This window comes from Python bivittatus, unplaced genomic scaffold (assembly GCF_059951505.1).
Source record: "Python bivittatus isolate LINGU-HERP-01145 unplaced genomic scaffold, Pbiv_v1 ctg000220_np1212, whole genome shotgun sequence".
Taxonomy (NCBI): Eukaryota; Metazoa; Chordata; class Lepidosauria; order Squamata; family Pythonidae; genus Python; species Python bivittatus.
The window spans coordinates 6,314,221-6,327,840 of record NW_028277048.1 but is presented as its reverse complement, the minus strand read 5'-3'; the positions used below and the strand labels follow the sequence as shown (position 1 = coordinate 6,327,840).

The 13,620-nt window shown below is 44.6% G+C and overlaps 1 protein-coding gene across 1 annotated transcript in view; it reads left to right on the top strand.

Moving 5' to 3' along the window:
- The first annotated feature begins 6,285 nt into the window (after positions 1-6,285).
- Positions 6,286-13,620, top strand: part of IQSEC2 (IQ motif and Sec7 domain ArfGEF 2) — a 151,871-nt gene continuing 144,536 nt past the window's right edge. The window contains 1 exon segment of the mRNA XM_088137722.1: positions 6,286-7,533. Within this exon segment, the coding sequence (XP_087993848.1) occupies positions 6,812-7,533 (722 nt within the window). The 5' untranslated portion in view covers positions 6,286-6,811.

The window sequence follows — 13,620 nt, the reverse complement described above, 5'->3', positions numbered from 1 at the left end:
ATTCTGTATGGCTTTAGAAAAAGGGGATAATAACTCCAAGGAAACTAGAATTCCCAGGTTGTTTTTAAGCCAGCAGGTCAAAACACATCCATGTGGATGTATGTATAACCTGACATGGAACTTGACATGTTGGGGATGTTGGTTTGTTTCTGAACATCAAGCAACAGACTTACTGATCTGCATGAAAGACCAACTAATTCAGTGTTTCTCAAACTTGGCAACTTTAAGATGTGAGGACTTCAACTCCCAGAATTCCTTAGCTACCATGGGGACTTCTGGGAGTTGAAGTCCATACATCTTAAAGTTGCCAAGTTTGTTTGTTTGTTTTAGATTTTTATCCTGCCTCCCCCCCCCCCCCCCCATATATAACTCAAGGCAGCAAACATACCAATACTTCTTCCTCCTCCTATTTTCTCCACAGCTACAACCCCGTGAGGTGAGTTAGGCTGAGAGAGAGGGACTGGCCCAAAGTTACTCAGCCAGTTTTTCATATCTAAGGCAGGTCTAGAACTCACAGTCTCCTGGTTTCTAGGCCAACACTTTGACCACTACACCAAATTGGTCTAATTCATTCCTTATTACATGTATCTTCCTACTAATCAGTTTAAGGAGGGAAAAAGTCCTCCAAGAATGGCAGGTGTGTTGACAAAATTCTTGTTTTTTTCCTCCTTAAATCTAGGAGTCTGGTGAGACAAACTCAAACTCCATAGGATACTTAATCAGATCAGTTGCAACCCAGTGGCTCCATATGCACAACATGCTGAACCTAGTTAGTTTTAACCTGGCTTGTGTGTCTGTGCATGTGTGCGTACGGCTTAGGGTTTTGCACAAATGTAGCCTGTTTTGTTTAATATGCAATGTATTATGCCAAATCAAAAAAAGATGGTTGTATGAATGCGGCTTTTCCTAACATCCAGGATGCACATCAACACTACAATAATGAAAAGGCCACAGAAAGTTAGAAGCTGTAGGAATGGCAGATACCTCACAATATCCTATGAGCACTGTCAAACCCTACCAATCACACATTTGTCACCAATGACACCCACATGCCACCCCCACGTATGGAAGGAGCCAGCCAATGAGGGGAATGTATGCCCCCTGCATCCTTACTGATTCAGTGACACAGATCCACCCGTTCCAGCAGCAGAGTCAAGCACAACCTTACAATGCGAGCCCCTGAGCATCCTGCCAGAAAGCCATTCTTATGTTCTTAGGCACCGTTTTTGAGCATCAAGAGGAGCCACAGAATCTATATAGCCCTTCATACCCTTAGTGGCACTAGATAGGAGACCTGAATAGAATAAACTGCACTAAAGGTTCAAGACTCAACCAAGGGAGAAAAGATGACTTTTGACAAGGAGAAGGGTCCTGAACCTTGTGAAAACTGATATTTCCAGACACTGCCACATTTAAAATTGTACATGTTCAGTTGATGCATATTTCTTCTCTTTTAGCTTGTTTTGACAAATTTTTAATGTTTTTAATATTATTATTAATAATAATAAAATATAAATGATAATAATAATAGTAATAATAATAATATGGTATTTATTAGTGAATTGTTTTTACCCTTGTTGTACACCACCCAGAGTCACTTGTTTGTGAGATGGGCAGCTATATAAATTTGACAAACAAACAAACAAACAAACAAATTCCCTGCGATAGCAGCTGCAGCTACAGCTACAGCTACACACAGATAGTGCAAAATCCCAGTGCCTTATGATTGGAGGATTGGAACTAGAAAGCAGAGGATGGGAGTTTGGGCCTGTATGGGAAGGGCAAGGTGGACCTAATTACTTTGAGTCTGTCTGAACAAAAGGTCCAACTAGTCTCAAGGGCTTGAACGTGCCTTGCCGGTTGCTGATTTATGCAATAGTAGAAAACTTTCCAGCATTTGTCCTGTCCTGTGCCTACATTTGTCAGAGGGATTATGTTTTCTCCTGTTTCTCACTTGTGCTGCATAAACAAAGGTAGGTAACACTGAGTGGGCTTTGACCCTGATCTTTCCTCAGGGATGGGAGGAAATAGCTATCAGGCTGGATTCACAAATGGGGCGGGGGAAATCTTCAAATGGCCTCTTTAACTTGATAGCAAAGGTGCTGGAAGCCTTTGATTCTAACAAAAATCTATTTCTTCTAAACAACAATTGTAATACTATGGCATCTGCACACTTTATTGGATTAACTAGCTGGGGCCTTCCCCTGCTGGTTTAAAAATGGGATTACTGACTTCATCTCCTGCACAGACATGCACACAGACATAAATACAGTAAATATAGATGCTGAAAACAAGTGGCCTATCCCTACCCCATACAATATTCAATTTATTCGATTATCGGATTACTGAGACTGCCAAGAGAAGAGAGAGGACTATGGTAAATGCAAGCTTCAGTTTATATGATGGTCATATATAATGAGTGAAGAGGAAAACTTATACTATTCTCCTGTTTATCTCGCCTTCAGGTATTACCCCCATGTGATGAAGTTTACTTTGTAAGCCCTCCCAGAGCATGCGCTTATTATGTAGTCGTTTTGTGAAGTGCCCTCAGATCACTGGAAAGACACATAATAAATTATGGTCATACTTAGCACATGTTTTTTAAAATGCTATTGAGGAAAAAAAAGGGGGGGGGTTTAATTGGAGAACTGAATCTTGTGTTTCAGCCCACTACTTCTCAGTTCTTAATGGCACCCTCAGAAATCAGTGTTTATTTTTACTAGCTCTGTATGAATATTTGATTCTGAATCAATTCAGAGCATCATGATTCAACCAATTGAACTAAAGGAGCGATTCTGACCCGTTTGGATGTTTTTTGCACACGTGCATGTGTGGTTAATGGTTCAAGTCTAAATGAATCTGAATTCAGAGATTCTGACTGAACTGATCTGGATATCCCAGTCAGTTTTGTAAATGGATTCAAATATTGAAATTGAATCAGATCCATTTTCCAAATCAGTTTCCATGTTCAGTAGAATCCATGTTTCTATTTTTTTCCTAGTGTTTCTGTCCATCCCACAAGATCCAACAGGGTAGGCATGTTTCAGGTCCCCTCTACTGTATGAAACAATGACATTTGGTGGAACCCAGGAGGCACGACTTCTCTGAAAACCTGCCTTACGGAACAGCATACAGCATACCCCCAAGCTTTGGATGAACCCAACCCTGTCACCCTTGTGCAAAGCCTTGAAAACTTGCTTTTCCCCAGAGCATCAGGCCAGGGAGTTGGATCTGTAATGTTTCGTAAGATCTTGGTGTTCTCTGAGCTTGGTTGTTTTGTAGCAGATGCCTCACTCACTGATGATGTTAATGAAACATCTGCAAGAAAACAACCAAGCTCAGAAAACACCAAGAACCCACAGTTCAACCCATTAACATGTGAAGCCCGTTAAATGGTTGCACTGTGTATAAGTTCAGACTGCACTCGCCCATCTTTTTGTTTTTTAACTGTACTTTTTAACTGTTTTTTAATTGGTTTTAAGGGTTGAATGTTGTGATTGTTAGTCGTGTTTTAATTGTGTATATCACCCAGAGTTACATGCAAGTGAGATGGGCAGGCATATAAATTCAATAAATAAACAAACAAACAAACCCAGATGTACCCATATTCTGTACTATCATTTTGTAAGAGTTGGAAATATTATTGTGGTTTGGCCTCAGCTGTACAATATTCTTTGTTGCTTTTATTTTTGTTGGTTATTTCTTGTTGTTCTGTTTCAACCATATGTTAATCACCTAATCACAATTTGTGAGTTGGAGAGCCATATAAATCAATCAATCAATCAATCAATCAAACAGACAAACAAGCAAATCTAACTAGATTCTTTCACTCCTGACAGCTTCCTTCTTTGCACAATATAATTTGTAGGTTGACCTGCCCAAAAGCAGGAGTTCCAATGTCACTTCAGCCAAAGCTAAACCAGGTGTTTATAGATAACACTGTTTCTTTCAGCTGAAATCACCATCTCCAATAAACACCGGAATAATAATATTGGGCTGCTTTACAAGTGTTGCAGGAAACTTTGTGAAGAATTTTGGAAATTTGAAATTTGCTATTGAAATTCTAACCATTATTAGTTTAGCTTCCTGCACCCATAGTTTTGCCATGGCTGGACTGTCATTTTTGCTCTCAATTCTGTAATACCTTCCAGTAAGCGCTGTGGTAACTTTTAAGTAACCAGACATGGTGTCATCTTCATGTCATTCTTGTGTGACATCTCCAGGGAATAGGCAAAAATATACATATACAGTAATCATTTTGCGCCTTTCAGTCTCAGTGTCAACTACCACGAATGGTCTTGTTTGAAGGAGCTGATCTTGTCCTTGTGGAGATTATAATGTATCATAATTGGACATCACTTTATTTGGGAAAAACTGCAGATTTTTTTTTGGCTACATGTTCCTATGCAGGAAAACCAGAATCAGTTATGTTTATTCAGTCAGCATGTTTATCAGTTTCCAGAGGAGTAACTATGCTAATCGTTCATAGTAAAAACACCAATTGTGTAACTCCTTAAAGACTAAGAAATGTATTGCTGCATTTTGATCCTCAAAAGCAATGTGATGAAAATGTTGGACTTTAAGATGCTCAAGACCCTTTGTTGTTCGAAATATGTGTATATTTTATATCTATATTTTTATCTATATCTCTATTTATCTGTTACATGTGATTCTTCTGCATGTAGACATTTGACATTTGCCCTGATAATTGTAAAACTGATGAACACAGTACTGTCACAGTAACATATGGTGGATATTTCCATTTTGTACCACGTCATATCCTACATTTTAAAAGATGTATACCTATGCTTCAAATGGATATGTATGCATATAAAAATAGAAATGCAGGGTTTTTTTACTAATATGGATACCACAGGATACATATATGTATATACACATGTTGCAAAAAGCTGTACACAACATTGCTCCCCTCTTGAATAACAAAATCAGGTTGTTGATGAATAATATGCAAACCGTTTAATGTGGCTTCCTTTTATTTCTTCTTACTGAATTGTATCACAAACCAGACATTTTGTTCTTTTAATGGTGCAGTCAATGGTGGTGCATCTGCCCAAAAGTTGCCCAAATAAAAAATTCCACATATTTTTCTCCCCCTCTTTAGTGGTAAAAATATGTAACTGTAATTAATTAAATAGCAAACAATTTTCTGTATGTTCACGACACCAAAAACTGCTGAGACAAGTGCCTCACTTTGTGAACATTTCAGCCAAACCAAAAAATAAGGTGACTTTGTATATTATGATCCCAGTGTGCAAAACTATTTTCCAAACTTGAAACACTTCCAAAATGACTGAAGCAGCCAGTTGTGAGTGGGATTTTTATTCTGAAACAGCTCTTTGGAGCCTCAGAATGAGGCATTTTGAAATGGTGACAGTTCAGTTCTGAAATGTTTCATACATTCCTCAACCCAACACAGCTATAGTTAACGGCAAGATTCATTCCACTGAAGGCAACAGGATTTAAATTGTATCAAGGCCTGATGGAACTTGGTCAGCCTCTACTGAAGCTGGGAGTCCATTTGCAGTTGTACACTTCAAAGGGATCTGTGGAGTCCATGGTGCTCTGACCTTGGTTGTTTGCTTGCAGACGTTTCATGACCCAACTAGATAACATCATCAGTGCAGATAGCTGACTAGATACCTAGTCAGGTCATGAAACGTCTGCAAGCAAACAACCAAGGTCAGAGAGCATCAAGGACTCCACAGTTCAACCGTGAGCGAGATATTTTCTTCTATTAAAAAGGGTCTTCCACAACATGATGTGTTGGACTACAGTCTCCAATGACAATGCTGAGTGGAAATCATGGGAGTTGTAATGCAACGCATTGGGAGGGTACCACTTCGCAGAAGCTGGTCTACCATCCAGTGACATTTAATATACTATAAAGGGTCAATCCAATTAACACCTTCGCAAACAAGAGTGTCCCACAGGTACAGTCCAGCAAGAAGCTGTTTGATTGGCTGCGGGGTCCGGGTGAATGTGCGGGGCCGGCGGGAGGGGACTCGGATTCTTTGTCACGTACCTTGCGGAAGGAACTGTAAAACTCACAGAGCTATTCGGAGAGCACACCGCAGGGCTGCACGACGCCCGTACCACAGAAGGCCCCCTTCTTCCCACTCATGCGGTGTGGGAGCGCTTGACCCTTTCCCTAAAGCTCAGGGGGCGGGGGCGGGGGCGGGATCGGATCTGACCTTCCTACCCACTTTGGCAGCACTTAGTTTGTCAAGCCCGCGTGCCGCTCGTCGCCTCAAGTCTGCCGCCGCCACCGCCGCCGCCTCCTCTTCCTCCTCCCTCCTCCTCCTCATCCCAGGAGAGCTCGCCACGCCGCGGGTCCGCCGGCAACAGCCCAGCAGGCCTCGGGCTCCTCGCCGTCTCTGCCTTCTCCCTTCCCTTTGCGTTCTGCCCCCTCCCGCTGGGCTGAGGCTCGCCCGGGGCTTGCCGGGCGGTGCGCTCGTAGTGCGCAGTGCCTCTGCAGCGACGGCAGGAGCCGAAAGAGCAGGCGGCTCGCTCGGGGCTGGAGCAGGCAGGCAGGCAGGCGGCGACGACGGCAGCAGCAGCAGTAAAAGCGGCGGCGGCGGCGGCGGCGGCTCCTCCCCCTCCCCCTCTTCCTGCTCTCCCCCTCGGACTCCCGCAGGCAGGATGGTGGCCGTAGCCCTGCAGCCCTCTGCGGGCCGCGGGGCGGGTCTGTAGCTGGCGTGGGGTGGTGCCCTTTGCAGCAATCGGGAGCCGAAGGCGCCGGGCGCCGGGCGCAGCGCAAAGCGCCCGCGCGCCCCTTTTCCTCTCGCTCTCCATGGACGGGGGAGCGGGGGGTGGCCCCGGGGCTCCCGGTTCCGAAAACCCCAACCGCGCCGTGGAATATCTGCTGGAGCTCAACAACATCATCGAGAGCCAGCAGAAGCTGTTGGAGACCCAGCGGCGGCGGATCGAGGAGCTCGAAGGGCAGCTGGAGCAGCTGAGCCGAGAGAACCGGGACCTGCGGGAAGGGGACAGAGAGCGGGACCGACACCGAGACCGCGAGCGGGACCGAGACCGGGACCGGGACGGGCAGTACCACCACAAGGAGAGGGAGAGCCACTATCAGAACCGCACGGATCGGGACGGGCAGTACCAGAACCGGGAAGGCCAGTATCCCAACCGCGAGAGCCGGACGGACCGCGAAGCTCAGTACCAGAACCGAGCCGAGCGGGAGAGCCAATACCAAAGCAGAGCCGAGCGGGAAGGGCAGAACCAGTATCAGCATCGGGACAAGGATCGAGATCTACAGCACTATGGAAACCGGGATGGGCAGTACCAGAACCGGGAGAGCCACTACAAGGAGCCCTGCCAGTTGCATCGAGACCGGCCGCCGCAGTGCCATCAGACTCGGGAGAAGGAGCATGAGTATCCTCGACCAACCCGGGAAAGGGAGAGGGGGCAGCTGAGCCATGGGGCGTCGCGGAGCTCCAGTCCTGGAGCAGGCGGTGGCCACAGCACCAGTGCCAGTACCAGCCCAGCCACCACGCTGCAGAGAAAGTAAGGAGCTGGTCTGAGCCTTTGCAGCCCCTGACCTAGTGCCCTGCATCCTCCCCTCCTCCCCAGTAGATTTCCGGCCCAGGGCAGTCAGATCCAGAAGCTCCCCGGGGTCGGTGGGGGCGACCGTTGGTGGATGCTGGTGGGTGCTGGCTGAGTCCTGTACAGTCGGAGAAGCAGTGCGTGCAGCATCACAAGGGACCATGGGGAACCCTTTGGAGGATGGTGCGGTGCAGTACTTGGGAGGGGGGAGGGAAATAAAAATATAGGACTGTTCTCTTGTCACCTTTCTGCCCTACTTTATTCCCTCCGTTCTGGGCTTCTGAATCTTGTTGCAGTTACAGTTAAATCCTCCCCACCCACCCCCCACCATACATACACAGACACCAACTGCCCCCATGATCCATAATTAGGTTGATGGTCCTCTGCTCTGCCACCCTCGCTGTTGGGTCTGTTTTGTTTTCTCAGCTGACTTTCCTTACTAGATCCCTGCATTGGACCCTGCGTGGAACCCCCCCCCCCCCCCCACTGCAGGCTGCTCCTTGGCCAGTTGCCCAGAAGCTTCAGTGGTCCATTCTCCTTCTCTGGCCTTTCAAACTTCAACCTTACTTTCAAGCACCACTTTCCCTGATTCCAGCACATGTCTTTTTTGCCTTGCTAACTTGCCACCCTGGATTCTTTTCCTCCAACACCCTGCTGGGGCTTGGCTTTCTCATTCTTCTGCAGAGAAAGGAACACACGTACAGGAGGTCTTCTCGCTGCACAGACCACTCCAAGGAGTGCTCTCTCTTGCCAGTCTGGCATGATTCGCCCCTGCAAACCCCAAATGGTTCCTCCCCCTCCCTGTATTTTTAAATTTCACATTCATATCTTCTAAAAACTCATAATTCTTTCTTTCATATTGGTGCTTCTAAAGGATCACTTCCATGTATTTCAGGACTCTTTTTTTTCCCCCTTAGAAATCCATAGAGGGCAAAGAGTTATTCCTAAACGAAAGTACATAGCAACACCAGCAGCCTTCTATTTACTGAATCCTCAGATGAATTTTCCTATTTATTGCCTGGCCAATATCAGGGGAACCACAGGGGAGAATATTTTAATGGGTAAAATCCTCTTCTTCCCCTACTTAGTGTGTTCTTCTGGCTTTTTTGTTTGGGACACTGTTTAGTAAGGCCCTCTTCTCCTGCCTGGTTTGCGTATACTCACGTGCACTTATATCCGTGTCCCTTTTCATATTGCTAATCTTCAGCAGCTAGTCTTTCCCCAGAGTTTCCTTTAATGGGAAAGCTCGCAATCTGGACGCTTCCCACTGCCATTCAACTGGGCCTGGTGGGACGTGACTTCAGTTACCTCCAGCAGAGAGAGTTGGTGTTAAACTAAGGCACAAGGGAGTAGGCGTGCATATGATGTGGGTGTGAAATGGTACTGCATGGGCTGTGTAGTTCATTGCATGTGCTGAGGATCGAGTTCAAAAATATGATTGCTGGGGTGGGGAAGGGGTGATTTAACTGATTTAGGGTGCAAGTAAGAACATATTTTTTGAGTCCGTTTGAGAAAGGAGCAGAGCCAGGCAGTCCTTCCAAACTTGCTGCCCTCCAGATGAGTTCAGCTGTACTCTCATCATCCTTAGCTATGCAGCCTGGAAGTGATAGGAACTATAATATATCTATTCTGGGGGAAACAGCTTAGAAAAAGTGCGTGTAGTTACTAGTTGCAAGAATCAATTATAATAATCACACATTTGGCACTATCTACATTACTACTGAGCCACATAAGATAGGCCAGCGGTATTATATTTCTAACGAAGATTTGTAGAAGAACAGTGACTTGCCTGAAGCCTTCAAATGAGCTCTTAACAGAGCCAAAATTTGCACCTATGATTTTCTTACCTTCTAACGTAAAGCTAGGGTTTGTTATAAAGCATTATTTTCAAATGGATAGTTCTGTTTCTTTCAACTACTGGATTCTGACCTCAGGGTCCTCACAGCATGCTATAATTCTTTGTCTGTGCTCCCTGTGGGATGAAATGAGCAACCCACAAACCATGTCTCTCTAAACTTCTTTCTAGTTCTCTCTGATCATGCAGCTGAAACTTGGCAACCCAGTTGTTGAAGATCAGTGGCATCACTTGAGGTGAATGACCTAATCAAACGGCTGTGTATGTGGCTGGCTGGGGATTATGGGGATGGTAGTCAGAGCTATCTGGAGGGCACCGGTTTGGGGAATGTTGCACTAGGGTGTTTGATCTAACACCACCAGAGTTGCTCCGGGATAGCTCCCGGCTGGAGAATCATAGAGATTGAATGCTAGCAGCATTGCATCTGGGAAGTTGATTCCTGAGCAGGATCCACTGGCATGGCCCACAAGCTCGGGCTGAGGGCTAAAATGCAGCTCACCCCGAACAATTGAGGATCTCGCTTCAGAAGGAATGGCAGCAGGGGTGGCTGTGTGGGGTAGCAATTGATGGATCCAGCCGCTCCTGTTTTCTCTCCTTCTCTCTCCTCATTGCCGCCTCCTTCTTCTGGTTAGAAATTAGCAAAGTGGTTTGATGCTGCAAATGACTTAAAATCAGCACGAATGTGTCTTGCCATTCCCGCCCACTCCCTACCAACACTGGGGAGGTTTAAAAAAAAAAAAGCCTGAAGTAGCAATGCGGGTGGGGGGAATGACTGATCCTCCTCTTCTTGCTGGCAGAAAGCTAGAAATGATTAGAGACAGTCCTCCTTCCCCAACCTAACTAATAACTATTGATTCCTTTCCTGATTTTATTCTGAGCAGGAAAATAGGTTCAGGACTACTCGCATTCTCTGTCTCTAAGATCTAGCCAGGAACTGCAGTTAGTTTAGCTTAGTAGCTGAAAGTGTGACTTGTGGACCTTATCTGAAAGCCCTTTTTCAGATTTCATTTCTGCTCTAAACTCATCAAATGGTCTTAAACTAACAATCACCTTTCAGCTCTTCATTTGCAATAGGGGGATATTGAATACCAGCTTATCTTAGAAGTCCACAGCAAGGAAGCATGAGAGAATGAGTGTATGCGCCTTGATAAATAGCCATTTGTCTCTGGATCCTTTGTATTAAGAATAGTAGCTTCCTACATAGCATGCTGAGCAGTGGAGGTTTGCCCAGAATACCCCAATCCTTATCAACCTCCAGGGTGGGTGGCTGTCTCTTCTGCCTTTCACACTGCTTCCAAACTGAGATGTTTGCAAGGGAATTTCTTTTTCATTGGTCTGCTGTGATTGCTGCATGTGACAAAACATGTGGCTGTTCGAATCTTCTCTCCAGTATTTTTTTATAAACAGCAGATCTGGGTAATCCGCTAGAAGCACTGGGCTATCCTGTGCTCCAGAGGCAGTTGCCTGGACAGGTGTGCTAATTCAGGAAACAGACTGTTCAGGATAAAACGTACCTTGCTGGATTTGGTACGTAAGAGGAGCAATCACTCAGTTGCAAAACAAATTGATCTCTCCTTCTGTGGCTTGTAAACAAGTGAATGAAAAAGAGAAGCTGTAGCTGCCTCATTACCCTTCTGGCTTTGTGCACGGCTCATCAGGTATTTCTGGGGAGTTCACCTTACGTAATGCTGGTGAGTCACAGGATCATTGGCCTCAAGACCATGAGATGAGAGGCAGAGGGAGTTAGGCGTGCTTTATGGCCAGAAATGTGGGAGGTCAAAGTCAGATCTAACACAAGGAGCTTATAAATTGGGTTAGTATTGCAACTGGGTTGAAATTCATGTCTGTGGGGCTCTGTCGTGTGCTGTAGCTAACTCTCAAACACAGCCTGCTCACGCAACATATCGAAACAAACTAGCCCAATACATTTTGGCCTCGTGTATTGTGCAAACTCAGCCCATATGGTTGGTTTATGGTTTAGCACTGTGCACACCCAGAATAATATGACTGCTCTTTTTAAACAGCAGTTATCCTGTTTCCTTTCTTCTTTCTATTCTAGGAGAGAAGAATATGTTGTGATATAAGCACGTTGTCTGTTAATATTAAAGATGAGGTTGGATTTCAGGCAATATCAGTATGCCAGCAATGGCTTGCATCATTCTTGACCACAATAACATTAGGAAATGGATGGTTACATGATGACCATTGGGTTGAAGATATGGCCAGTCAGGCGTTTTTAATCCAGTCTTAATATTAGGCAAAGAGCAGTTTTATTTTTTTTATATAATTTTGATTAAAGAATTTTTAGCAAGATAAAAACAATACAAATTTTAGAGAAGAAAGAAAGAAAATAGTGAATAGATAAGGAAGAAAATAAGAAAAAGAAAGAAAAGAGAAAAAAGAGAAAGAAAAGATTATAAAGAAGCGGCTTCTGATCTTCTTAACAGTGGTTATAAATGCATTTATATTTTGCCCTCTAAGATTACCTCATAATTTCCTTCTTTCCATAGTTTACCCTTTCTGATCATCAAACCCATAAATCACAAGTTCACTTTTTTCTTTCTTCAGCCAAAAGCCCATAAGGGGCTTCCAATCACTAATAAATGAAGTTATTGTCCTTTCCCTAATCAGACAAACAAGTCAATTTTGCCATCTCTGCTAATTCTATCATCTTCACCAGCCATTCCTCCATTGTGGGTATTTCAGAGTCTTTCCATTTTTGTGCATATAACAGTCTTGAAGCAGTAGGCAAGGAGCAGTTTTAAACCTGCCTGCATGTAGGGATGCTCCAGGTTGCTAATTTAAGGGCCAAATCCCTCCCATTAAGACCTAAAAGAAATGGATTCTTTCCCTCTCTCACACACACCACCAAGGACAGAGGGTAACACAGGGGGGTAGAGAAACAGGGACGTAATAGGCATTAGCTGCTGCCAGCTATTCTAGACGATGGGCCCTGGATGGTGGTGTTCTTTTTAAGCAAGCACCACCTATTTCAGCATAATGCCTAGTTTGATCTGAAATGCTCACACTAAGTTCATATTCCAGGAACCTGCCACAACAGTATATTTGCCGTTTTCCCTTCAACATGCCCACTCCTTACGAAAAGTTCTAGGGTGCTTGCTAAACGTTGATTTTATTACGCTGCCCGACTCATGCATTTTGGTTAGCAACATGAAGGGCCTCCTAACTAAAGACTGACATGGGGGCAGGGCGGAAGGGGCAGGTCATACAGCTGTGTTCACACCTTGGTTTTCTGCAGATTTGGAGTGGGGGGTTGCCTCATGGTGAATGAGCCATTTAGATCTGGTTCACAGAAATTTAGCTCTGTCAGCATGGAATCATGTTAGATTTCATTCGTGTCTCAGCACCAGTGAATTTCTTGAATTACAAATCAGGGTTGAGTAATCAAGGTAGAGGATCATTTTTGTGTGAGCTAGCTTTTTGTCAGAAAGGTCTTATGAGGGTCTAAAATATTTCTCTTCCACTAAAAAGGAGCTGTCATGACTTGAGTTGAGACTTCATAGCATTCTCCATAGCCCAACAAACTTATGGCCATTTATTTTACACAAACATAGAGGGCAATAGCTACCCATCAGAGATTGTTTGGGTGTGTTAGTGTCAGGATGCATTGTGGGGTTGCTTCACTGGGTGTTGTAGTTGTTTGCATGAAAACAGCCTTGCATACTCTTGGGAAGATTGCTCAACAGCTGTTCCTGCAGCTGTTTTTCCATCAAGCAGCCACTTTTTGCATCTTGAAAAAGCAACACATCCCTTTATAAACAGCTCCGCCCCTCCTCCATCCCCTAGAGATGGTATCTTTTATAGGTCAGTCACCAGGTCTATATTTACCTGAGAATAAGTCTCACTGAATTCATTGTGCTTTATTCCTGAACAAGTAAAAATGGATTGCGTTTGAACCACCCAGCATTTTATGGAGAAGCAGATTACATTTTCAGTAGGATCTGAAGTCAGTAGTACTTCAGTAGGTTCCAACCCAGCTCTTTCAGAGCAAGCTCATTCCTGGCCTGTTAACAAAACAGACCATAGTTCTATGCTGGAACATGGGTCAGCCCTAAACCAAAAGGCAACTGCAAGTGAACACTGAGTAAGAAATGTTTAGATGGCTTCAAAGGCCAGAGTTGATTTGATTAAAGGGTTAGAATGCTCTAAATATAAACTTGTGAATGTTGTCC